Below are 27,742 nucleotides of genomic sequence, written 5' to 3'. Positions count from 1 at the left end.
CTTAATCTTCAAGAGATTTCGACAAATGCAGATTTGAGGAAGATGAAGAGGGTCATGGAGGAAGAATCATTTGATTTTTAATCAATGGGCTATCGACAACCCTAACCCTAGGAATATAGAAGGTTATTGACATGAACACAAAAAAAACACCTAAATGTCTTTATGTAATACAAAGATTTATGCATTATGTTAACATAGGGTCTATACTTGTTTAAGCAGCATATTTCTATCATCTGAAATGACTAAGATAAAGACTTAAAAATGTCGCCTTTGGAAAAACAAGGTATACTACGCCCCTCTGGTCACTGACAGCATTTCTGCATTCTTCATAAACTCCATAATGTAGCTTGTCTTGATCAAAGTCACAGTCCAAAAAGATCAACCAAGGCAGCAATCCTGAACGAAAGACTTTGGGTCTTTGATTGTGGCTTTCCTTCCTCTTGAAAGAAACTGACAACAGAAACCCCATATCTGATAAAAGTGTTCATAACTTCTCTCCCTGTTGAATGTTAACTCAACTGTGGAAACTATTTGAGTGTTATGTAAGGCAATATTTATAAAAAGCAGAAATCACACACTTGCAGGATAAATCAGGCTTGAAGGAGTACTGCGAACAGATCAAAAAACGTCCCTCAAATAGAACACATCAAAACAGAGAAAATAATCCCTTAAAATGACTTAGGGTGCTGTAGGTTAGATTCAAGAGCTTTTATATGAGTTTATTTGTTAGAATTGGCACAGCCATATGTTAATCATTAAAGAGTGTAATGTTCAGTGAGGATGTCTGTTTACAGTTTACGGCCCCTGACTCTGTATGAACCAGATTTGATTGAGGAATACTCCCCACTAATTCCTGACCGACGAGGCCATTTCTTCCCTGATTGGTTCAGGGAAGCCATCTTGCCAGTTAATCACAGGTACGGGAGACCGCTTCTCAATGGCGGAGAAGCCTAGAAAGGTTCCTAAACCTTGCTATCCCCCGCCCCGTTCTCTTTGCCACATCTGACCTACAGCACCTTAACCCGGGCCCCTACTCGCTCTCCTCGATCTGACCTACAGCACCTTAACCCGGGCCCCTACTCGCTCTCCTCGATCTGACCTACAGCACCTTAACCCGGGCCCCTACTCGCTCTCCTCGATCTGACCTACAGCACCTTAACCCGGGCCCCTACTCGCTCTCCTCGATCTGACCTACAGCACCTTAACCCGGGCCCCTACTCGCTCTCCTCGATCTGACCTACAGCACCTTAACCCGGGGCCCCTACTCGCTCTCCTCGATCTGACCTACAGCACCTTAACCCGGGCCCCTACTCGCTCTCCTCGCGGGGGTCCTCGCTCAGCGAGTAGATCTCCGACCGGTGCTTGTGCTTCCTTCTGTGCGTGCCGCTGACATGGGGCTGGAACAGGCGGCTGATGGTCTGCAGGCCCTTGAACAGGTCCGCCTCCTCCCTGTCGGCCTGGCCCCGACGCTCCTCCTGCTCCTCCGGGGCCGGCGCCGCCCTTGGCTCCCCAAGCAGCTCTCTCACCGTCCCCGTCATCCCCCTGTGGAGGTAGTGGTACGCCCTCTTGCCGCAGTTGTCCCGGAGGCGGGCGTCCGCCCCGAACTCGCGCACCAGCATGCCCAGCACAAACTCTTGGTGGTGCAACGCGGCGATGTGCAGCGGCGTGTAGCCCCCGTGCGTCCGGGCGTTGACGTCCACCTCCGCCCCGCTCTCCCGGGCCACGCGGATCATCTTGGCCAGCATGTCGCTGTTGCCCCACTTTGCGGCCCAGTGGAGCGCCGTGAAGCCCGACATGAAGTCCCTCTTCTCCACCAGCTGGTTGTCCTGCAGCATGAGGCCGTACACCTGGCCCCACTGGCCCGCCGCCGACTTCACCAGCCACTCGTGCTCCGCGGCCTCCAGGGGGACCGGGGAGGGGAAGCGGGGGTCCCGGGCAGGTTCCTCCTGGGAGGGCTTGCTGACCTTCACCGCCCGCCCTAGCAGCGGCGAGCGGTGGCTTTGGGGGGTCCTTGGAGGCGGGCCCTTCAGGGCCTCTAGGGGGGGCGGGTTTTCTTCTTTGATGGGGTCATCCGACATGCGATGGATCTCGGATTTTGTGTAGGTTGGGGGCGCCCTCAGAGGCAAGCCATATGATTTTCTGGTGTTGGGGGTGTTGTGGCTTTGGGAGGTCTTCGGTGGGGTGCCCTTGAGGGCCTCTAGGGGGGGCGGGTTTCCTTCTTTGCTGGGGTCATCTGAGACGCATTCGAGGTTATGGATCTCGGTTGGGGGCGTCCTCAGAGGCAAGCCATAAGGCTTTCTGGTGTTGGGGACGTCAGTTTTTGAACCCTGACCTATTTCGCAGTGGAAGGATTTTCTGAGTTTCAAGTCCGAAAAGTTGGTCCTTTTCAACGCTATCGCTATGGCGGAGGCAGCGGAGTCACTATCCAAGTGTAGTTCATTCTCTTCAGCGTTAGCATCAGCGTCAGGTGAGGTTGTTAATGGCTGTTGAGAAACAGAAGACGTGGAGCCGCTTCCTCCTACCTCGTCCCCGGGCTCCTCTAATCTCTGGCGCCGCCCAGGTGCGTGCACTCCTGGCTGGCGAGACTCGGAGCTTTCACTCTTTTCCACAGAATTTCCATGTTGATTCTCGGGTAATAAATGATGATACTTTGTTTTCAGCACGACGTACTTGACGTCATCGATCTCCTTCACCACGGCCAAGTGGTTGACGATGCGTTTGAAGAGATCCCGGTTGTGCTTCTTCTCCACGGGGTCGCTGGAGTCGAAGTAGCCCTTGAACCAGCCCAGTAAATCGGAATTCTTCACTTTTCCATTTCCCTCGATCAACAAGGCCACCACCTTTTCCTGTGTAATCTCCATTATAGATGGTAAAGGATACCATTAACAGGCGACAAGTGTTCAACTTTCTAGAAGAGCCAGCCTCACGTACCTTGGTGGTGATTTAGGGATCGCTTGGACTGCCCAGTCTACCTGGAGAGAGACCAGCCTACCTGATGTTTCCGGATAGGAGCAGAGGTGGAAACTATTTGAATAAAATATGCGTGCATGGGCGTGTTGTGGTTATTAAAATGCAGTAAGCTGAACAATTGTAAAATGTAATGTAAAAGTTGCCTTTACGCCTTTATGAAGATCCTTTATCTCGACCAATTCCTAGGCATATTCTCCTCGCATATGTGTAGTATCTAGTAGCCTATTTGTCCCCAATATTAATTGACTTACCCTCACTTTAAATGTTAAACTTAAATTTCAAATGTCAGAAAAGTCCAAAATGAAGTATACTAAATGACTACATTGATATAATATGGAAGTTATGTACACATATAATATAACATGTAATTGCCATTATGGATAACGAAAACACACCATCAAAGTCTTTAACAGTAGGCATATATTATGATAGGCCTATATAATTTGATCCAAGCTATTAAGATAAAAAAGTAAACAAAGTTAACTTCAGAGGTGCGGGTGCAACATTTATTAATTAGATGACCTTCTTCTCAAATCGCTCTAATATAGTATAGTATCATGTTTCTCAAAAATAAACAGTAAATCCAATGTATACGGATATAACCGTGTATATTGGGATGTTCTTAAAACAATACATTGTGTGTATGAGTAAAACAATTTATATTTTCCCTGGCGTTTGGCTCATGGACGTGATATTTATGTATATTTATGGCTTATAGGTGTATGGGGTTTGCAATGACACAAAGCAGTTGCTGCGGTTACAATTCAACTACAAATCCCAGCAGCGAGCAACAGGGACCGCCCGATTTTGGACGGCTCTAGTTCCGGAAGTAAATTTCCCATTCATTTTCTCCTTCGACTTTTCTTAAAATCGTTATATAAAGAGTTTTAAGCCTGGAACCATGCCCATCATCCGTCAGTTCGGTCGAGATCATAAAACATATGTTACGGAGCAAAAAATACATTGGGAAATAGAATAAAACGCAAAGGTGCAAGACTGTGTAAATTATTTTTTCGAACGAGTGAAGGAACTACTCATCACAAAAAAACATTGAGAACTTTTTCGCAATGTTTACAATCCAATAGTTTAGCGCGTTTCTTGCATCTTTTGACGTCAGCGCTCAGGTGTGCCGCTCCGTGAATCGTGCCCTGGCCTGCAGAGGGAGGAGCGTGACATTCCTCCACCCGATGGGAGTTTTCAGGTAGTCGCCATACTGGAGCCAGCGGCTGTACCCTTCACCTCCCTGTCAGCAGCGAGCCCCCTCTAGTAGTTCGGGAGGTCGCCATATTAGAGCCAGCAGCAGTACCCTACTCCTCACTCCTCCTCCCTGTAAGTTGCGAGCCACCATATTGGAGCCAGCTGCCGTACCCTTCTCCTCCCTGTCAGCAGCGAGCCGCCATATTGGAGCCAGCGGCCGTACCCACCTCCTCCCTGTCAGCAGCGAGCCGCCATATTGGAGCCAGCGGCCGTACCCACCTCCTCCCTGTCAGCAGCGAGCCTCCTCTAGTAGCTCTAGGAAACCCAGAGAGTGAGACGTGGGCTGCTCCCTTCGCCCTGTACGGCTTAACAGCAACACAATACATTCCGCACCATGGCTGCCACGGACGTTGACATATTCTCAGTAAGTAATCATCACTGCGTGTTTCTCCTCTTTAAGGTCGTTTTCTGCGGTGTGATACGGCTGTACATTGGAATACCTGGTAGTTCTTGATGAACGGTGTGGCAGAGGCGTTCGTAGCGCGGCTTAATCTACTGTGAATGGAGTGAGCAGATCCTGTAATCATTGGTTTGTGTTCCTTCAGAAGAAGAATTTTCATATTTTTGTTGGCAAATATCAGACCCTCGCATCACTGAGTCAATGTTCTGGATGCATGGCAGATTTGCCATACATTGTATGTTAACGGTGTGATTGTGGGAGCTTTACATACTGTGTGTATACTGTCCCATAGCATTTCCGTTCATGTTGCCATTCATGCTTTGAATGGCCATGTTCTCATCAGACACTTATTAGTTTGTCGGTGCTCACGCAAAACGGTGTGAGGTTCTGTGGTTTTGTTACAACTTCACGGAAGAGTGAGTGACATTTCATGGGCTCCAATCATTAATCCCTTATAATGAATTGACAATATGGCATTTTAGCACGATCTACTGACATGAACAGCAAGCGTGCATGCCTGCACATCATTCAGTTGATATATCACTTGTCACTTGTAGAACTAGAATGCAGTTGGCCATTACAAGTGTGGACATTGGGATATCCAGCTACTATGACATAATGAGGAACACGATATGATTGTGTGAATTAATATTCCAAAGCTTGTCGTTTGCTAGTTTGAATCTCTCTCTCTCTCTCTCTCTCTCTCTCTCTCTCTCATACATACATACATACATACATACATACATACATACATACATACATACATACATACATATATACATACATACAAAGTTGTTTATGCATACATGCGTACATACATGCAGTATCCTCAAAGGATTAAGCCAGTTTGCTTAGGCCCCAGGTTAATTGTTGACATTGTACAGAATTCTAACATTAACATTATACATTCTTACTATGTGCCTCAGTCTCCAAGTTTTTGAGCATTCGCAGTGGTGGGTGAACACAGAATCTAAACTTGTGGATTTGTTCGGCTGTGGGAACTGTTGGAGACAGGGTTGGTTGCAGTTTATACGCGCTCACCTGGTCGGGACAAAACAAATATACAGCTGTGGGAGTTGCTAAACACTCATCCACTGACACAAAAGGATTATGTGCAAACACCAGTAAACTACATCACTGGGTATAAGGAAGTCTTCCAGGACCGGGAATGTAGAAAAATCATACAATGGTAATGTATTGATGCAGGGATTGGTTACGTGCAGACTCGGAGAAGATTAGGAGTCTGCATGTGAATGGAATGTTGTGAATGAAGTGGAACCAGCTATACAGAGATCTGTGGAAGCAGACCCTAATTTAACAAAATGGGGGTTTTCTCCTGATACTGCTTGCAAGTATTATCTGTCTAGCATATGGTTGACTTCAATACTTCAAGACATCAAGCTTTTTTTTGTTGTCTTGTTGTCTACTGCTTTAATTGTAGCCTGAAATACCTTCAACCAATATTTGCATGTTTTGTTCATTGGTCAGCGAAATCTATCCATGTAATTATTTCATTCAACAATTATGTGTGATGTTTCCTTTATGAAATTTATCTGAATGATGCATTTTGCAGACCTAAGGATGAAGAAAGAAAACAATGGGTGAAAAACCAAATGAGCCCTAGCTTTTGTCCCTTCAGGGCACCGGTTGATTGTGATGAGCAGTCAATAAGGATGATCGGTTGGTTGAGTGCTGTCCCGCGTCAATTATATCAGGTCATGGTTGTTGTAAGCCAGCGGGGTTTAGAGTAAATACTTTTGGGGCAGGACAGGAGAGAGGCGGTCAATGTACACACAGTGGTTTACAAATAGAGAGAGATGGAGGCAGAGATACCTCAATGTTTACAGAGCGAGAGATGGGGGGCTATGGTTATATAATTACACAGGCAATGTAACATGCTCACTGACCCCTGAGAACAGTGCATGCACCATAACGCCAGCCAAATTAGTAACATCAAACTGCTGGAAGGTGAGAAATTCAAACTATGAATATTTGCATACGCTGAATATGCTACTTTTGCAAAGGTGATGCATTAAAAATGATGTTTCTCTAATTAATTGAAACTGATTATAGGCCCAGGCCTGTGACATTGATCTATGAAGCATCAGAATATCTTTTTATTCCTGTAGGCCTAACTGATTGTACGGGCTGCAAAATTTTGACTTCTAATTTCATGTGTTTGGGTCAATATTTACTTTCATTTACAAATTAGACAAAGAGTGTGTATGAAAGTTGATCAATAATCAGTGAGGGGACCAGGGAGGGACGCAAAACTGACTTTATTTAGTTGCATTTCCTTAAAATCAAACTATTTTACCACAGAACAAAGATTTGCTCAAGAAAACCTACTTGGTGTATTTAGAATATTCATTATTATGTTAAGGTACAATAAAAGGAGTACAATAGCCAGCCCATGGTGGCACAATGGGCCAACCCCTAGCATGACAATCGTACACAGCATCAGGGTTCCTGTTCCTACGGCCTGGCTCTGTAAGGGCCAGGCCGTTTTAGTCAGTAGGTCGATGCCAAAGAACAAAACTATAATTCTTAAAAATAGACCTGAAGTAGGCGACTGTATTGACTTTATCTTCGACATACTATCTTTTAACTAACTATCTGTCTCTTTGACACTAAAATCACCCATTGGCTTTCCTTATATCTAAGTTTTAAAAGTGGTGTTCCCACCAGTACACATTCACTCAGGCCAAGTTCAGCTCAATATTATTGTATTGTCCCGTTCGGGAGTCGCTACGCGATGAATGCGACCACATAGTAACCCAACAGAAATAAACACTACAGTAGCACTAGGCAGTGATCACACACATATTTCATGCTTGGCACCAACTGGCCTAGCAAAAGGCAGCTGATATTAATTCTATATATTTCTTTGTTAACCTAGAAAGCTTTTTTTATCAGACCTTATACCTCATTGATGAGTACAGCAGCCACACCTCATTTGGGTAAACAAGGCGTCTCCCTGTTGTATCCAGCTGATCAGGGTCCAAAACTAACACTCGCCAATCGCCAATTACGAGTAGATTTTGTCTCTGGCTGGTAAATTTTTAAGACCACTCGCCACTCTGGCGAGTTATTATTTTTTTTACCGGCGAAAATTTAATTTTTCGTTACTGGAGGAGAACGACGCTGGTATCTGCTAGTTTCCTGACAGAGTAATGTGTCTTTTCAGCAGAGACGATCTTTTGGCACGTAAGCGCGTGATGCCACCATTCAGCGTACCCATTGGTGTTGTTTGGCGCGCCCAGTAGAACTGCTAGTTTCCTGACAGAGTAACGTGTCTTTCCAGCAGAGTTCTCCAAGTACGTCTCGCTGCGGCCTGCGGGAAGGCGGGGCGTGACATCACGCCCCGCCCACATCACGGGCGAGTGCATTCTGGGATTGTTTGCGCCCGAATATATTAATAATATTTTAACGGTAAATTACGTAAATATATATATATATATATATATATATATAAAACGGGTGGCATAAATCAAGCGATCTGATTGGTTCCTAACTGTTGTATATTGAGCGTATAGTTGTCTGAACTGAGTGAAGTGAGTTGTCGTTCTGAGTTATCAATATTATGGCTTCGTTCGCTCGTTATCAAATGGAAACCATCCATCGTAACGTTACAACTTACTCCCTGTGATAAAATAATGTATAGACTGTGTGCTAGACCGATCTAACGGGGTCATCCCTATGTTCCCCGCTTTGTATGTGACCGGTGTTTTTCGTAGGTGGAATCCGGAAGAATGAATATTAGGGTTACGGTTTTACATGAATTAAAAAAAAAGAACTTTCACTTAAGTCATGTCTTTGAATACTTTGTCCACCACTGGTCAGATATTCATGTTTATATAGGGCTGTTGCAGTCTGGTTGAGCTAAAATCAGAAACAGTGATTCATATTTTAACATACATTGCTACTAGTATTAGTGCATATACAATAAAATATTGATTGAGAATCGCATATTAGACCCAAATGACATGTTAAATAATACTGATAGCAATTCACAACACTTAAAAGCAATTTTTATTTGGTTGGCTGGTAAAATATCTGCCTGGCTGGTAAAAAATTTCACTTACCAGCCAGCCTGGCTGGTAAGTGAAAAAGTTAGTTTTGGACCCTGCAGCTGATATTAATTCAGTTTACATTTGTATGGCTTTCAAACCGTATACGAAATTTCTCATTTCTCAATTTCTCAAGTACACCAGCCACACCTTATTGGCGTAAACAAGGCGTGTCCCTGTTGTGTCCTCAGGCGGTTAGTCGGCCCTGCGTGCGGCCTCCCTCCCTGTCCTCCCTGACTCAGGTGTAAAGGACGAGCTGTGTGTTAGAAAGGCTCATGACGGATGAGTTCACTGCTGTTCTCTAGGGAAAACCGGGCGTCCTCTTCTGTTGATGATGGCTTTCTTGTTCTCCCTGTTTGGTTCGGGTGACGGATTGCACGAGTGTGTGTGTATGTGCATGTGCATGCGCGTGTGTGTGTGATGTATAAATGGAGATGGAGATTTTTTTTTTTTTCATCTTTCGTCTCTTCATGGATGACTAAATAGCGACCATCTGCAGAGCCAGTATCTACTTCTGGCTAACTGCTGTCTGATGGTGAGATGGAGGGCTTATTTACCTTTTGAGCTTTGGCTTAGTGTTATTGTGAACCTGTCACAACCTGTATTGTTAGTGTTTAATGTTAGAGGTAGTGTAAGAAGAATGATTTGCTCTCTGGATACAAAATATATTGGGTTGTTTTGCAGCCAAGCTATTCCATGCAAAAACGTTTCATCCACCAGCAGTTTCACTCATTGGAAACGGCAAATAATTGTACAACAAGGTTTTTTTTACTCTTACATGTTTGGCCTTTTAAAAATAAGCCAATACGATGGTCAAGAGATACGAAGACAACGCGACAACACAAAGCCATGAATGAAATGTAGTGGCAAAGGAAAAGGGAGACGGTGAGGGAAGGAATGGCTCGTCTCTTAGGCCTGTTTGCTGTTGTTATTGCTGCTCTTAAATGTGCACTGTATTGCTGTGCTCAAGCAGCACACTGGGCCCGCCATGTGGGGCTGTTAATGCTCATTGACTTGAAGTGAATTGACACTGGCGCTGTGATGACGCTTGCACTAGATATGGATTTTTGCCCCTGGACAATGTCAGTTCACGTCACATTTAGACCGTGGCTTCAGACTCACCAGGCTCTGTTGCTGACTCACCCGTGTGTGGAACTCGATGGCTGTTATGTGAGCACACCGGTTTGTTATCGTGTCTTTACGACAAATTGTGTAGGCCTGTTTCGGATATGGGACTGTCCATATTTAAGGGCTAGGTTCTTTTGCAATCAAAATGAATTGTCACATTATACCAAGTACCAATAGATATAGAATAAAGTTTTGTTTGTTTGTTCCTCTCTGCTCCAAATGGCTTAATAAGACCATAAGACTGTGATGAAAACCGAACAACCAGGAAATGCTTTGTTGAGCCATATAACACTAGAAGCACAGTTCAAAGGTTAGGAAGGAACTGAAAGGCCAGCAGCTGGATGGGTGGATATTAAAACAGGAAGACATTTACCTGTGCTTGTTTATATTTAGTGTGTGTGTGTGTGTGTGTGTGTGTGTGCGTGTGTGCAGTAATGTCTGATATCGTCAGCTAAGGATAACAAGGGAAGCCAGGTTTAGACTGCTTGGCCTTTCTATGGCCCTACACATATTAATCAGCATCTTGGAATTATTTTGGATGGTTACAGGGATGCATCAATCAGGTCCTTGATGCTGTCACATTCACAACAAGGTGTCGGTGGGTCTTCTATATAGAATAGTTGATTTTACAAGGATAAAATCGATTGTCTGAGCAGAAGCTGTTGGTGTTTACACTGTGTAGCGTATGCTGGCCTGCTAACAGCCCGTGTCAAACGATCAAAGAAGGTGTGAATGAATGTCATGTGAGAACAAACAATGGTGGTTTCACGTCATGTTCACTTCACACTGTCTCTAACAGAGGAAGTGGATTATCAAGCGAATGGCTCAGCCTATGCTACCAACAGGTACATCTATGCAGATGTTTACAGAGTGCTGGTCAGTCAGTATTTATTCCAAAAGATCCGTTATTGGTGCCCGGTGATCTGCTGAAGTAAAAAAAAAAAAAAAAAAGGTTGTCTGCTTAATGGCCATTGTCTCCAAGTTGTTTGCCTAATGGCTATTCTAACAACTTTAGCAAGAAATATTCCAAAAGTTTGGACGGAAATGCATGTAAAACGTCCCCTAAAAAGTGTGTCAGCTGGGAAAATTATCAATTTAATTGTATTCCTCTGCTTATGCTTCAAAAGAGACAGGGGAGCGCTAGCTTGTGTCTGTCTAGCCATTGCTCTCTAATGCAGCTCTGGGGCGGCCTGCCTCCGCTGACATCAGCCTTCAGGTATGCAGTAGCACCCTCACAGGCAATGGCTGCAGCAGCTGCTGGTTCACACTCGGCCTCTCTTCCTGCTCGCGGTGTCTGAGCTCATCTCTCCCTCCAGTCGTGGATCATCAGATAAGGGAACCAAGTTTGTGAAGAACAAAAAGAGGATCCTTGAGTGTTTTATTGGTTTTTAAGAGCTGCTCAAGGCTTTGTGTTTCAGGGTGGAATGTGGTTGGCCGATGTCCGATGGGTTTTTTTTTTTTTTTGTTGGAAGTATGTATTTTGACAAAGTTGTCCATATACTACATTTTCTTTTTGATTTCATAGGTTTAATATTCCTCTAAAGTTTGGTGAATCTGGGGGGAAGCCTTTGCTACATGGGCTTACATTTTGGGAAATGATATATAATGCTAAAATATTATTTTTAAAATATTTTCACGTTTCCTTCTCTGAAGCAGCTCAGTGTTGGGAACGCCCCCGGCCACATTCCACTGGTGAAACAGGAAGAGACGTAGAGTCAAACCCGCACACGATCAGGTTAATTTGTTATGCTGAGGCATTACACTTGAAGCCAGCATAAACTCACTAAGACTATTTTGGAAACCTGTGAATACTCTGATGGTTCAGGAACACGCAGGGTTGGGCGGAGGTGTTCAACATGTGTGGACTCTGTCCGAGTGCTTTGATGCGCGTTAGCGTTGGAATGTCAACGTTTGGGCCGCGATGCACGCGGCTCCATCTCTCCCGGTCGGGTCCCCCTGCACCTTTTAGCACCCGATCCAACAACAGGATGGGTGAAGGTTTATCACCCCTCAACCTGATCTAACAGCTGTCCCCTGTCTGTCTTCTCCACCTAGAATGAGGAGAAGCGCGACCTCAACCTGGGAGGCCATGTTGGGTTCGACAGCCTGCCCGACCAGCTGGTCAGTAAATCGGTCACTCAGGGTTTCTGCTTCAACATCCTGTGCGTAGGTAAGTGACCACGGTGAAACAAGGTGTAAAAAGATCATAAGACTGATGAAAACCCAATAACCAGGAAATGCTTTGTTAAGCCATAGGACACTAGAATCCACTTTCAAAGTGTGTGTGTGTGTGTGTGTGCGTGCGTGCGTGCGTGTGTTAGAGATATCCTATACCCTTCGATGGATGCAAAATGTATTTTTGATTCAATGATGATCAGATTTGTATCATCTGTCACTGATGGGGACACGCCCTGTATAATCTAAATAACACGGCCTGTACTATGTACTGTACTGTAGTGATCGCCCCAAAGGAAATGTCACGCTAAACATCAACAAAGGCCGGTCTGAACTTCATGACTATAAATACCTCCACGGCGCTTCTCCCTTCAAACTGTCATTAGCGAGCCCCCCGAGAACTGCAGCGTTGTTTTTTACAACGTCGACATGAAACAAACGTGTGCTGCAAGGCCCTCCAGTGCTGTTGGAGCAATAAACACACTTGTCTATAAGTTGATGAATGACCCCCCCCCCCCCTGCTCGATTCCCCTCCTGACCATCATCCCTCAAACTTCCTCATTCTATCTGTTTTGTATCTCTCTCTCATCTGTCTTGCTCTTTCACTTTTTATTTTTCTGTCTTTAAATTCAAAGGGGTAGCTCTGGCACTGGCATAACAGCCATAATTAAAATCCATAACCGTGAGGGATCAATGATGTAGATCAATGAGCAGTGGCTCTGATAAACAAAGAAAAAAAACCGCCTTGTTTTTATACATTGTCATTTGGAATCTCAATTTCAAAGTGGAAAATGTTGGATTGAAATATAATAGGTTTTTAATCATCCTAACCGTTTGCCGAAATCGCTGTATATTGACGGAGGCGAATCTCTTCTAAGTAATTAAGGTACTTCTTCGAAGTACACTTGTTGCATGAATAACCCCCGAATCCTGCATCTCCCACTCTGGTACACAGGCGAGACGGGCATCGGCAAGTCCACGCTGATGAACACACTGTTCAACACCATGTTCGAGAACGAGGAGGCCAGCCACTACCAGAACAGCGTCTACCTCCGGCCGCGAACCTACGACCTGCAGGAGAGCAACGTGCACCTCAAGCTCACCATTGTAGACACAGTGGGCTTCGGTGACCAGATCAACAAAGAGGACAGGTAAAGGACACTGCCTTTAGTACCATCATTATAATGGGTTATGATGATGCTGTTGACTGCTACCGATCACTATTCTGCCATTAGGTTGATCGCTTTCCTTCCAAAGCTCGTTAGGTGGGCTGTAGACGACGGGGATCGAACCCCGTAACCCGTTTCACTATCCTGCACTCAAGAGAAGCAGATTCAAAGTGCCTGGGAGCTTGAATCTGAGAGTTGTAGACAGCGAGAGCAGAAGAGAGCAGGATTTTGAATCTTTTTCGATCATTTGAATCAACCAAAACATGCTCCCTCCCTCTCAACTCCGTCCCTTCCTACGTTTCCCACCATTGAGAAGTGTAGCATTTCATGCACCTGTGATACAAATGAACTAATCAGGGAACTGAGGCCATTATTGGTCAGAAATGAGCGGGGGGCGGCCTGAAAGACTGCAGGCGCAGTCAACCAGGGCAGATATTCTCACAGCTTATCTCGCATAGCTGTCGGATGGCTATGGGATTTCTTAGAAATAAGACTCAAATAGCATCTCTTAATTCTGATACACGGCACCATTTAATTGTATCGTCTTGTGAAAAGACCCGGCACCATTGTGGTGATGCCCAATGCAATCGGGAATTGAAAGCCAAACATGGACTCCAGTGGTACGGCCGTAGGGAGGTGTGCCTTTCTTCATTCCTTCATTATTCCAGCTCTCTAAATGGGATGGATGAGGCGTTATGGTGTCCCAGGCTCCGGGCTGGAATGCTTGGCCTGGGACTGTCTCTGAATGTTCTCAGCTCTCTCGGGGCGACGCAGCTGGTCTCTCACGCCCTCCCGTCGCCCTGTGCCTCAGCCTCCAGCCTCCAGCGCAGACGCTCATAAGTCATTGCGGGAAAAAGGGGACAAAATGGCTACCGGTTTGTAAAGTAATCCTGAACTTCCCCTCGAAAGGTTGGGCAAAAAAATGCGTTCCAATGCCAAGGTTTGCACACATATATAACATTAAATGACTAGATGTTAACATTTAGTTTATAAATGTTTTATTATTGTGTGCCTTTGTTAATGAACAGCCACAAATCCAAATAAACATGCATTTCGGACAAGAGACTTTAAAGACTTTAAAGTCAAAAGCTTGCCGCAAGTTTAGTTAGGTTATGAAACAGGAATTAAAACTTGCCTATAAACTCTTTCATTTAACATTAACGTTTTTTTTTTTTTTTACTGGTTGCTGTGGGCCTATGGATGTGTGTGCAGAGTCTCTGGGGGAGAGAAAGGATCAGGAAACGTCCCTCAACAAAAACAAACGGGCTGTTTTGGTTGTTATGGTGTCTCTGCATCAACTCAAATACAACTCCCTTTTTAAAGCATCACTCTCCTCACTCGTCATTTGTTGTCGTCTTCTCGTGCTCCGCTATGCGTTCATTCCTCCCAACCGCGTGTTCAACAACACTGAGGGAAGGCCAGTCAAATGACATGGCTCTGCGGCCTATGTGTTCCCAGACGCTACATCGTCACTCTTGGGCGGCATGTGGCTCAGGAGGTAGAGCAGGTTGGCTCGATACCCAGAAGGTTGCTAGAGTGTCGAGGTGTCCCTGAGAAAGGCCCCCACCCTGACTGCTCCGGATGAGCTTGCTGTCGCCCTGCGTGGTTGACTGTGTGAATGTGTGCATGAATGGGGGGGAAATATTGTAAAGTGCTTTGAGTGGCCCCTGGTTAGAAAAGTGCTGTATAAATGCGGTCCATTTATCATTCCCACTATGACCGACCGAGCGCCTGCTTCTTGCACACAGCTACAAGCCCATCGTGGACTACATCGACACCCAGTTCGAGAACTACTTGCAGGAGGAGCTGAAGATCAAGCGATCGCTCTTCAACTACCACGACACACGCATCCACATCTGCCTCTACTTCATCGCCCCCACGGGCCACTCCCTCAAGTCCCTGGACCTGGTCACCATGAAGAAGCTGGACAGCAAGGTACCCACACAGACACCCACACAGACGCACACAGTGTGTGTGTGTGTGTGTGCGCGCTCTGAACTCCCGCCGTTTCCTCGGAGCAGCCGTGTGAAAACGTCCCGTCGGGTTGGACTCTTGCTCTGGTTATTGAAACTCTCAAGGGTCCCATCTTATGCCTTGTGTTTTCTTAGGCGCAACCAAAGGTGTCTATGGAATATCCTGTATATTTTGGTAGCCTAGCAACCGAATGCGCTCTCCTTTGCTAATCAGGCTGTACGGTTTGATCTGTGTCCTGTGCTTGGCGAGGAGTACGCCTCCCGGGGTTCAGGCTGTGTGGCTTCTCACACATGCATACATAATACTGTGGAAATTGCATTAAATGAAGGATACAATTTCGCACGTTGAGCACACAGTTGTGTGACTCGTTTATTTAGTTTTAGAAAACCGGAATCAAAACGTGCTGCAAGAGAACATATGCTGCATCGGGCTCCGCGTCATGAGAAGCTTGTAATCCTTAAAGGGACAGCGATCCCTGAAACACAGAGACAGTAAAAGACATGCCTAACACAGTGTAAAGAACAACACATAACAAAATACTGTAGGTGAATTATGTTACACTCACTACAATACATACATTACATTACACACACACATGGATCCATAACATTATGCACACACATGCATTCATTACACACACGCACGCATGTACACACATTACACGTGCATACACGCATTACGTTACACACACAAACACATTTCAGTACATAAATATAAACACATTTTACCATACACATTACACAAATGTTTTTTCCATTGTCTGTGAAGGGCGGTTTTAACGTTGATGAAAGCTCGCTCCATTCTCTCACTGCAGACCGTGTGTGTTTCACTTGGAGCGGTGTTGCGGGCTGATCTGTTTGCCAGGATGTGGATGGTGGATAGTGTGTCCCCAAAGAATATATATTAAAAAAGATATATAAAGAAAAATATATAAAGAGAGGCGGTCTGAAGAATGTAGGAATTCACCAGGATCCCTTTGTTCTGGGTTTCATGAAGGTGTAATAACACTTGTTTGCCAGGATTAACAACCGACTGGAATGTATAAATATATATATATATATATATATTTTTTTTTTTTTTTTTGCTTGTTTTGGCTTTGTATTCATGGTCAAATGTATAACTTTTAACTATGCGTGAAGAGACTTTGGGATTCAGGTTTTAGAGTGTGGAGGGTTTTGAATATCTATTACCGGCCATGTGCATGTTTGGTTTTGTAGCAGAAATAGAGAAGCCACGTTCAGGAAACGTATGGTACAATAATCCAGGAACATTGTTTGCTGTCAGCTGTGTGGCTGGAGGGCATCCTTATGGTATTTTTCTTGAAGGCAATAGTACTTGATTCAAATGTGGACTTTGTGCATTATCATCATTGATGATAATGCATGGTTAGCATTGGCAGTACAGGGTACTACCCGCAGAGATGTGGCCCTCGAAAATGATACTTTAAAGGCATTAAAAAGTATTCTTAATGCATTTTATTTTCATAGGTCTTATTTTTTTTAGGGCTTTTATTTTTTATTTTTCAGGGCTGTCGTGGGAGGAAAATAATAAACCTCAAAGCACAAAATGTCAAACTTTTCTAAGTAGATATTTATGCCATTGGTCCCTAAAGTTGGTACTAGATGTTGTACCAACTTTTCAAAACCAACTTTGATGCAAACCCACTGCTGTACTTCCCGAAGTTGACAAAGTCATCGTCTCTGAAATGCGCCGAACACAGCACTAATCTGGTTCCATAGTTTTTCGGAATTTCTCCAAAAATAAATTGCAACCATGTCTCCCTTAATTCCTCTGTCTTTGGCAGGAGATGTAAAGTGGACGTTTTGCCTTGGCATAACACACAGGTTTGATGTCGTTCTGCCATTGCACTCAAAATTCTGTAACTAGCCTGTTACTACGCACACGTATTAGCACTAGCTCAATCGCGACTCCTTCAGAACTTCTGTGGGCGGTTACAAACCAACAAAGTGGGCAGGGCCATGAATAATAATTTGACAACGCTATGTAACAGTGTCACCTTATCCAGATTGGCTATTTCTTCTGTCTTTTCCCTTTCATTGGCTATTGCATACAGCAGACAAACTGCATAGATTTCAAACTTACCACAGGTCACAAACTTATTCTGACCTATGTTATTTAACAAACAATAGGAAAAACGTGATTTTAATGGAATGGGGCCTGTAAGAGGTATTAACGCATCTTAGATTGAACTAGTTGAAACCTACAGATGCCCTGGCCTGTAGTAAAAATGATGAACGTACTATTGACAAATGTATACTAACAGTACATTTCCCCTGGCGTTAATGTATGGAACTGATGGAGTGCCTGTCCTCGGAGGGGAAGAGAGAGAGAGAGAGAGAGAGAGAGAGAGAGAGAGAGAGAGAGAGAGAGAGAGAGAGAGAGAGAGAGAGAGAGAGAGAGAGAGAGAGAGAGAGAGAGAGAGAGAGAGAGAGAGAGAGAGAGAGAGAGAGAGAGAGAGAGAGAGAGAGAGAGAGAGAGAGAAGGTCATCGTTTGGCTGTATGTTGCTTCTCCTACGTCCTGCTGCACAGTGGGCTACAATGGTGCACAGACGCTGCTTGTTGTTCAGCATTCTTGTGCGGTGGCACATTTGTTTTCGCTCAACATGGCCAATAATCAGCACAAGGTTCACAGTTTTAGAGTTACGTTTATTTTACATGAAGTTGCTGCAGGTGTAAATGATTTAATTGGTTAGAAATGCCACAACCCTCCGTCAGCTTTTAGTGAATGGAATGCTCTTTGAACATACCTGTTCTGGTTGGCTGAGCCTACGCCGTGACAACCAGACCTTTTACAAGTTGGACCATTTCTGACCAATCAGTGTATCTCATCCCTGAGTGATTTGGGGAATTCAATTCTCTTTACAACTTTCAAATCGCACCTATAGTGCCCAGCCAGCCAACAGTTCAGCTTGTGACTTCTGATGCAGTGAGTGATGTCAAAGAGACCGCAGCAGATGGCCAGGTCACCAGCCAAGTTTCAGAACCACGGGCGGCCCGCTGTCCCTGAATGTCTCAGGACCCCGGCCAACAAAAATAACTAAACCTCAGTAACTGGGCTGTCGGCTAATAACTGCACTCCTCTTCCGCTTCTGATTTCAAAGTTTCCTCCATTAAATCGTATGTTTGAAATGGTATGCAGCGTATCCTGGGGCTTTTTAATCTGCCATTTATTCACATTACTTAAGCCAGCCTTGTTCAGCAACCTTAGGCTTACTAGGGCAGATCTCTTTAAACCTTTACGTTAAGGAGTGTTTACTCCAGCTAAGCACGTTTCATTTGTGCAAAGCATTATCTCTTGCCTCAGCAAATTCCTTCTAGCCTGGCTTCCACGCCTAAGCACTTCCGCTCAATTTAGATTTCCCTTCAGTCCTAGGTCCGGGTCTGCGGTATGTTAGTTGGTTTTCTACTTCCAAATATTCTGCGTCCAATCAGCGAACAGAGGGAGTTGCTGAGAACAATGAAGTTTAAGTCAGCTCTCGTTGACGGACATCTTCACCCACGGTGTTTCGTTTGTTAACAGCCTGCGTGCAACGTGATTCCCGGCCAAACGTTAGCAATTGGTTACGGCAGATCCAGAGTGGCACTGGGCAGATCCAATAGTTTGAAACTTCAACAGACACCCGCCTTCAAGTGAGTTAACGTTTGTCAATTGAGTGGGTCCAGACTCTCTGTGCAAATGAAATGAAGTACGAGAGTCTGGTAGGACCAGGCTAAATTCCTTCATCTCCCAACGAGAAATTAGCTTTTTCCTTTGCTTTGTCTCTGTCTCTCTTTCCCTTTGTATCTCGCTCTCTCCGTGTCGGTGACTCTCTCTCATTTACCGGTGAGGGTTTGTGTTAGCGACCCTCATAGGTCTCATTTAGCTGTCAGCTGTGGCAGATAGCACAATCAGGGCTGTAAGTTATGTCAGCCTCTTCCTCTGCAGGCTTCCACGCTGAAAAAACAGCGATAAGGCTGGGTCCACCTCGGCTGCATTGTGGAGGCCATTTGTTTAGGCCGAACAGCGAGGCACAGGGGCCTAATATAATCTAGCATTAACTTTATGTTTGGGCACAATCTGGGAAAAACAGCCGTCTGTTGTGTCTCCAGCTAAACCTGTGCTGATCGCGCCCGCAAACTGAAACTTCACATGATCTTGAATGTGAAGGTGTTTTGTTTCCATTGTTTTTTATTTCATTTGGCTTGCAGACTTGCAGACGCACTTAAATGGAGAACCACTCACTTGAATAGCTTCATTACAAGATGCCACAGAAGTAAACATGAGAACCGTTTTTAAATATGTGAGGAGTCAGAGAAAAAGAGGCGTGCTTTTAAAATATCAGGCAGGTGCTGCAACGAATGGAAAGTTTTGAACCTATGCACCGGCCAAATAGTTTTTTTTATTTCAAGCTGCCATCTGTCTAAACAATCGATGAAAACCAATCCGTCAGCTCTCTAGCTTTTATTCACGCTAAATACAAATGTTTCACACTGGAGTAAACCTTCTTTATCGAGGGGTGTAACAGCGGGTGGGTCCACATTTAGAATTATTTATGTATTTAGATTTTGTTTTTCATAAATCGACAAGGATTCTCCCATCTCCTCTTGGCACAGGAACCACATTCAGCGGTAGACCAAAATCACTTGGGGTCTATGTGTCAAGACTAGACAATGTTGTGTCCAATCTTCTTCATGGGCCTCAGCAACCTAGAACATTTATTTTAAGCTAAAGTCAAAGGCCACATGGGAGAGAGAAGTACAATTATGTAAAATGTTGGTGTGACTGGTAGCTAGCTAGGGGGTTGAGCCTGGGAGACTGCTAGGACGCCAAGCAGGAGGTGCTTTTTTTAAAGTAATAAAAATGTCTCTACAAATTATCTTTCAGGCCTTGACTGATGCGGAATGTGAAACATTTAAAGGGCTCCTGTTTTACCATCAGGTGTCATGTTGTTCAGCCCTTATGAGCCATTTCTAAATCTATTACCTTGTGTCCCAATGTGAAGTGTACAAGTGTACTGGCTTGAAGCAGTTGATTTGTCCATGATGTGATGTCTTAAAGCCCTTTAAATCTGTAGCGTGTAGAAGTGAGTGACGTGTAGCAGAACAGACTTGGCAGGAATGGAATCTAATATTGTTTTAGTTGGTGGGTAATCTCATGAAAATGAGAATCACTGTATTTTCATAACTGTAGAGAGAGCCCTATATACCTTACACAGGGAGGGGTTCCTCTTTCACAGAGCCCGCCATGGTGCATGTTCCTACAGTAATCCAGAATGGACAAACGGATCGAGAGTATAAAATGCTACCAGAATGCGTATCTAATTAACAATGATAATCGCTTATCCCCGATAACCTTACTTGTTAGTTTTGGTCTATAGTTCAACAGACTTAATAACCTAATACAGTTTATATAGCCTTCAAGAAACCTCATTATGAGGCTAATCTCATTAGGTGATTAGGTAGTTGGCTACTTAATGCTGTTGTAGACTAATATATATATATGTTTTACATATTTTTGGAGGTACACAAACTTACCGAGTGCAGGCCACTGAAGCCTCTCCGATGTCGTAGGAAAGGACCAAGGGAGGATGGGTTGGGGGGAATGGTCAGTTGGCAAAATGGCAATCTCTCACTTCATCGCTCGATGACTTTGTTGGTTTTCTGGCCCAATATTCTAACATTTAGACATATTAATTAATACAACGTTTGTTGGAGCTCATTTGATTGGGCATTGCAATGATCCGAATTCCAAATAGATCATTTCTTAGAAAACAATGACACTTTCCTCATGCACACGTGGATATGAGGACAGTTTTAACTTGTGGAATATTTACTAGCAGTGCTAGAAACACAAACATGGGACTAATTTCCTAAATGCTAAATCACAAAATTCCAACCGTTTCGTAACAACTCCCTATTTACCGCTGCGTTGTATCTGCTTGACACCGGCTGGGAACCCCGTCGCAGTGAGAGATAAGGATCCGGTGGGCTGCGATGAGATTGTAATTGGCCCCCCCGTCACACTCATTAATCCCCCAGCGCCCAGCGATGGGATTAATGGGGCAAAGCTACCCCAAATAAAGCCCTGGCTCAGTCCCTCAGCTAGCTGTCGCTGCGTCCAGTGTTCAACCTCGTTCATAGTCGCCATGCGTCCAATGGTGTCATCGGCCCAGTGTGAACCCCGCGCCGACGTCAGTGTTTCTGCTTCACGCCGGTTTGCACATGTTGCTCACAGCGACTCTCAATGAGGTCTTCGTCGTCCTCCGCGCGTAGGAAGAGCTTGTTAACGCTCCATCTGCTCTTGAGTGGATGTTCTTCTCCCCTCCATACCATATTCACCCCCCTCCCACCCCGCCTACGCCCTTATTGTATGTCGTACGTCCTGGCACTTAATGTATGCACTTATTATGTGTCTTACTTAGTTATAGCGCTTAGTTGTGTAGCATCTTATCCTAGCTATCATCGTTGTATACGGGGAATGGGTTAACCGAGCGATTGTGAGTGCTTTGCACTTTGTTCTATGAACATTCCTTACTGTACCGGCATCGATGTATTGTTACACCTTCTCATGACAAATTGCTTTGGATAAAAGCGTCTTGGGACCCGTTACGAGCATTATGGGACCCGTTGCACTCCTAACCTGCCCTGGGAGTTGTTGTCCCTCTCCTGCGTTCCATCTCATGTTTCTTCCTTGATAATTAGGGGAGGTTTTCCCTGCTCTTTGCAGGGCTCAGGTCAGTGGATGTGGCCTTAGCAGACCCTTTGAGACTCTAACTTTGATCGAGGGCTGTACAAATAGTGGACTTGAGTTGAAAGTCTGAAGTATACTGAATCGCCAAATAGCCACGAGAGGTCTTCACGCGTATGTCTCAACACCAGCGCTTGCATTAATGGCTCGCTGTTGATTATTCTGAGCATAGTCCGTCTTTTATAGTAAAGAGGAACAAATGTACAAAGGAACAGCTATGCAAACTAGTCTTAATGTGATTTTACCAGAAACAACGTGGGAGAAGGAGGAAGAGGGCAGGCTGTTGCCACCCATGTTGTTACACTTTTGGAGTGGTGCGTGTGATCTGACATCCCTCTTATAACCCCCCCCTCCAGGTCAACGTCATCCCCATCATCGCCAAGGCGGACACCATCTCCAAAAGCGAGCTCCACAAGTTCAAGATCAAGATCATGAGCGAGCTGGTGAGCAACGGGGTGCAGATCTACCAGTTCCCCACGGACGACGAGGCCGTCACCGAGATCAACGCCTCCATGAACGTGAGTGAGCACCGTCACTTCGAGGTGTGTGTGTGTGTGTGTGTGTGTCAACAGAAGGAGTGGATTAAGGTAGGAGGGAGACGACGAGGGTGCTTCTTTGTTGTTGTTGTTGTTGTTGTTGTTTGAAAAGTCGGGAATGGTAAAAGCTTCATTGCGGGCCTTCCGTGAGAGTTACGCCACTGGACGAGTGCGATGTCCGAGCCTGACACCCGACACCAGGTGTTGTGCCGAAATGGAATCCCCGTCTGAAATCGCAGCCCCTCTCCCCGTAATAGCAGTGTTTATATCATATTGTGACAAGATGAGCAACTTATCACAGAAAGCGATATGTAAGATTTCCTCTTCTGACGAAAAGAAGGTTTATAGTTTATAGCAGTGTTTAAATCATATCATCACAAGATGAGCAACTTGTCAAAGAAGGGATGGACATTATATAGGCGACACACAACGTAAGATGTCAGATTCAAGATAATGAACTACGAGGGCACTAAAATACGTAATGGTTTACAAGTCATACATGTATGCATGATGTGAGCCTAGAAACCACAGACGAAATAAGCTAAAGCGCGTTCGCGCGGAGAGGGGTTGCGATTTCAGACAGGGATTCCATTTTTGGGACGACGCCGGCATCTTTAAAGACTAGCGTCAGCCTTCGGTCAACAATAGTTACTCATTATTGAACACCGCAGGATCAGCGCGCAAGAACACGCTGTGGACTGTAACAGAGGCGGAGACGCTCCTGTGTGCAGCCCTGTCTGTTTGTGTCGCGTGTATAAGCATGCGCATGCGTGCTATGACGACCCGCCCACGTTGAAGAGGTACTTCATTCTAGATGGAAACACGACGTGCCTGGAACCAAACCAAGTCGTGGCGAGTTGAGCTGGTACTGTCGGTGGAAAAGAGGCATAAGAACTCTTGAGTTGAGGCAGCATCTTATTTTTTCCTTCCTACTTCTATCCCCAGTTCTGACATATAATCAAACACAGCATATACTACTGCTCATTTTGGTTGGAGCTGTACACCCCGACACAAACGCACAGTGCTGGAATCCTTCACGACCACATCAGCACCTATAAGGGGTGCCCTCACAAGTGTTTGGAGTGGGTGGTGTGAAGAGAAATGCTCCCTCTACTTTTAACAGAGCTGAAATGCGTCGTGACTCTCGCTGTATAACATTTTCCCATATGTATCTCTGAAGTGCAGTGATGTATTATGAGAGATTATCTGTTGTGTGTGTTGGTTTTGTGTAGGGCCTTCCCTAAAGGTCAGAGGCCCCGGGGCCGTCAGTAGAAGGCTATGGTTAGCGTGTCAACAGACCTTAATGTGTGGGATAGTTTTAACCCCCCCAACCCCACTGCTCCGAAGATTCCAGAGGGATTTATAGCTGGGGTCAGTGGTCATCTTAAATGGGTGCACTAGATGGGGTCAAGCAAGCCTCCATTATCTATGACAGAAGCACGGTTGAAACACTGTCATGTAGCCATAACTCTACTGACCGTAGAGTGGGAGACGAGTCGTGTTGCTGCTTAAATAACAATGCACAGAGATGAGGCCGGCTGCACTTTGTAGGACGTGCCCCCCTCCCCTGTTTGTGTGGTTGTTCTTTGGGGTTTGGCGGCACTCTCCTCTGTGGCTTTGCTAGGCTTAGAAGTAATTCCCCCAGCAATAAGGAAACATTTATGTTTTAATTGCGGAAGCAACAGAATTCCCCACTCCCCCTTGTGGCCCGGGTCGTTCAGTTTTCATTCTCTGGTCTGGTCGCAGGGTTGCAATCCATCCTCCTTCCAAACCAACCAAATCAGCCAAACCAGTTGGTTTTGCCACCCAACGTAAGACAACGTGTGGGTGATTGTGTGTGTGTGTGTGTGTGTGTGTGTGTGTGCAGGGTAAGGCTACCACACCGTCAGTAATGCCTCATTTCCACAGAGCGGTTCGGCGCGGCACGGTTCGCTTATATTGGCTTTTCCACTGCCAAAAGCTGGCCAGGGTCCCAAACTAGGCGCACTGAGCCGTGCCTATTTTTTCGGTAATCCTCCGTTGGGGTACCAACCGAAAAGGTGGAGCTACACAAGTTTTCCGTTGGTTGGTCAACAGAATCGCCGCATCCGTGCGACAGGGGGATTAAAAACCAACAAACGCAGTACCTGCAAGGTATTTCTGGACAACGGCGAAAGCCGTGTTTATTGAAGAAAATGTTGCGCAAAAGTTTGACGTCCTTCTTGGACGTCCTACATTGTTGATCTTTTATTGTGTTGTGTTCTTCTTTTTCAATGTATTTATTAGCAGGCTACAATGGGTTCGCTATGATGTCACGATGCTTACTTAGCTGCCGCGGCTATCGCCATCCGGCTTAAACCCCGCCCTACCATAAGGGCACTGTCGCTGGTGGAAATGCGAGCCCGATTTGGCGTAACCGAGCTGTCCGCACCGCTTGGTGGAAACGAGGCATAAACGTTCCGTGAGGAACTCTCACCGTGTCTTTGGTTATCGAGGAAGATGGAGAACCAGGAAGTCACCATGGTGGAAAAAGGGTTACACCTTTTGACCTTTGACCCCTTTGACACAGGCCCATCTGCCCTTCGCCGTGGTGGGCAGCGTGGACGAGGTGAAGGTGGGGAACAAGACGGTGAGGGCCAGGCAGTACCCCTGGGGCGTGGTGCAAGGTGAGTGACCTGCGTGTGTGTGTCTGTGTGTGTGTGTGTGTGTGTGTGTGTGTGTGTGCTGTTTACACAGAGGCATTGTTTATGACATGGTGTGTGTGTGTATAACACAACCATGCTGCGTGTGTGTGAAACAGAGTAGAAAGTGATGTAATGTAGAGTTGAACTGTGGGAACATCACAGCTCAGTAGGGAGTCGCTCTCTCTCTCGTTTGCTCTCTCTCTCGCTCTCTTTCTGGCTCGCTCTCGTTCTCTCTCTTGCTCTTGTTCTCTTTCTCGCTTGCTCTCGCTCTCTAGCTCCCTCCCTCCCATGCTGTCACTTGCTCTCTCGCTCTCGCTTGTGCGAGCTTGCTCTCTCTCGCTCGCTCTAGCCATCTCTCTCTTGTCTGTCTATCTCTCACTCTCTCTCTGACTCTCCGACTATCCTCCATTCTGCCTATCTTACTCTATGTCCATCTCGGTTTCTCTCTCATATTGACATCCTAAGCCCCAGTGGACACTGCCTGGTTATTTATAAAAGCCCACTGTATCTCCTTGGGGAGGAAATCTACTGGACCGCAGCAGGGCAAACACATGGACACGCACACGTACCCCATGGATTGCAGGATCTAGTTTCAGTGTCTCTTCCCTTGTTGACGTGTAGCACTTAGTGAATTTTTTGTTTGTTTGTTTCGTTTTTTTTTTGTCTAATTACATCTGGTATCTAATTGCTCTTCATTTTGGGACGGGAGGAGGACAATAAAATTGCAAGTCATATTACCCACTGTGGTTTCCGTGGGATCCCTTGGATCCAGCATAGCGGAGGCTTTGTCTCCGCGGCCGGCGGAGGAGAGCAGGGAGGATAATGCGGCCTATTGACCGATCTCTGGCCGCTCATGAAAGCACTCTGGAGATGTGAGACGGCGACGTTATGTTCACCAGCCCTGGGAAACACGCGCACGCGCGCACGCTCTTCTGTCTCCCTAAATGTCAGTGTGTGCGTGCGCAAGCGTGCTTGATAGTCTTGTCTCTTAAATATGTTTGGATGTCATCTACACACGTTTAGTTGATGGTATTATTCTACTAGACCAACACAGACTAATAGAATAACGCAATCCACAATAAGAAACCAGCAATAAGGCTTGGAACCCGCCGCATGGGTTGACATTTACGTTGAACTTATAACGAAGGCTCTAAAATAGATGTTACTCCTATTGTGAACAACGCTATGATATAAAACATCACATTTCAAAATGCAAAATTGTCCCTTCACAATGGTACTGAATGCGACGCAGGCAACTTCCACATCTAAAAAGGGACAAAAACACGGTCCACTCGTGTTTGTGGATGCTGTGTCATCCGTCCTGGAGGGCATGACGGTGCTGTCTTTACACACTGATGGCATCTGCCCCGTGTTTTCACCGGGGCCCTGGATCAACGTCCCCATGGGCGAGCTACGTTCTCTTCAAACCCTCCCAGCGCTCAGCTGGCACTGGGCCAGAGCTCCCAGCATATCACGTGGTTCACTAGGGTCAGAGGGTTGGCTATAAGTAGCCTCGCTAACCTCCAGCCGCGCGCCAAGTGGCTCCGAGCGGTGGATGCGTCTTCAGCCTCGAGCTCCCGCTTAATACGGTCGTGGGAAAGTGTGTCGCGGATCCGGTTCAGAATTTTTAAAGATAAAATATAATGGTATTGTAGGATTTAGTTTGGACGCAGAATCTGATGAAAACGTTTATTTACCATTGGCCTCACACGTGGGCTTCGGGCATATGGTGCCATGAAGCTATATACAAATATGTATCAACCAGTGGAGACATTCCAGTGAGGAGAGGGAGGAAGGTCCTCCTTAACATTTTTGAGAATAAAAATATGTAGATTGCCCTACTGACTACTGTAATGAATTAATGCCCTTAAATATGAATTTTTAATGAATTTGTATATGTAATGTTTGTTTCTCCCATTCATTTCCGCGGCAGTGTTGGCGGCCGGTGAATAACATGGGGTTCAATGCAAGAGAGGAGGAAATTCCTTCTCTGAGTAGGTGTGACTGGCTATCTGAATCTCACCAAAATCGATTCACGAATAGGCAGGAGCCCTGGCTGCGCTATGAACCAATAAGAAGGAGCCCTGGCTGCGCTATGAACCAATAAGAAGGAGCCCTGGCTGCGCTATGAACCAATAAGAAGGAGCCCTGGCTGCGCTATGACCCAATAAGCAGGAAACCTGGCTGTGGAGCAGCTCGGAGGGAGGGGTTAGCCCCTCAAGTCTAGGCTACGAGAACCATCCCGCTCAGTCGTATGCCTCTTTTCTACTGAGATCAATTGTATTCACATAACTATCCCTCCCTGCTATTTTGTATACCACCAAAACACCCTGAAACGACTTGAGTCTTACATTCTTATGCCACCATACACCACCAACAGTGCAAGCAGGCCGTTGGCAAACAAGCGCACGGTCCGTCCTCCCTCGCTTTAAAAACCACAAGCCGCCACTGGTATCAACTCTTCCACTCACACTCCCATCGGCTCACAGAGGGGGTCCCCTCCAATTAGGCCTCTGCCTTGCTTTAGTGAGGCGACGAACAATGGTGATAACCGAGCACTATTTAGTTTGTAGTGGTCTGTAAAATGTACGCCACAATACCTGTAGTGGATGAGTCATAAACGGACAATGCGGCTTGAGTAGACTGTAAGAG

The 27,742-nt window shown here is 45.6% G+C and overlaps 2 protein-coding genes across 2 annotated transcripts in view; one reads left to right on the top strand and one right to left on the bottom strand.

Moving 5' to 3' along the window:
* Positions 1-61: 61 nt before the first annotated feature.
* On the bottom strand, positions 62-2,962 carry sowahaa (sosondowah ankyrin repeat domain family member Aa). Its single transcript, XM_079737749.1, has one exon. It carries the CDS (start codon positions 2,859-2,861, stop codon positions 1,308-1,310), a length of 1,554 nt encoding a protein of 517 aa, XP_079593875.1. The 5' UTR covers positions 2,862-2,962; the 3' UTR covers positions 62-1,307.
* Positions 2,963-4,299: 1,337 nt separating this feature from the next.
* Positions 4,300-27,742, top strand: part of septin8a (septin 8a) — a 32,776-nt gene continuing 9,333 nt past the window's right edge. The window contains exons 1-6 of the mRNA XM_079738671.1: positions 4,300-4,591; positions 11,881-11,995; positions 12,956-13,151; positions 14,918-15,104; positions 22,248-22,409; positions 24,976-25,072. Of these exons, the coding sequence (XP_079594797.1) occupies positions 4,562-4,591; positions 11,881-11,995; positions 12,956-13,151; positions 14,918-15,104; positions 22,248-22,409; positions 24,976-25,072 (787 nt within the window). The 5' untranslated portion in view covers positions 4,300-4,561. The remainder of the gene's footprint in view (positions 4,592-11,880; positions 11,996-12,955; positions 13,152-14,917; positions 15,105-22,247; positions 22,410-24,975; positions 25,073-27,742) is intronic.

Source organism: Pollachius pollachius (assembly GCF_949987615.1).
Source record: "Pollachius pollachius genome assembly, chromosome: 6".
In the NCBI taxonomy this organism is placed as follows: Eukaryota; Metazoa; Chordata; class Actinopteri; order Gadiformes; family Gadidae; genus Pollachius; species Pollachius pollachius.
The sequence above is the reverse complement of the archived record's forward strand: the minus strand, read 5'-3'. Positions and strand labels throughout refer to the sequence as shown.

What these genes read in the sequence shown, in the direction of transcription:
- sowahaa (XM_079737749.1), bottom strand. Translation starts at nt 2,861, where the DNA reads ATGGAGATTACACAGGAAAAGGTGGTGGCCTTGTTGATCGAGGGAAAT.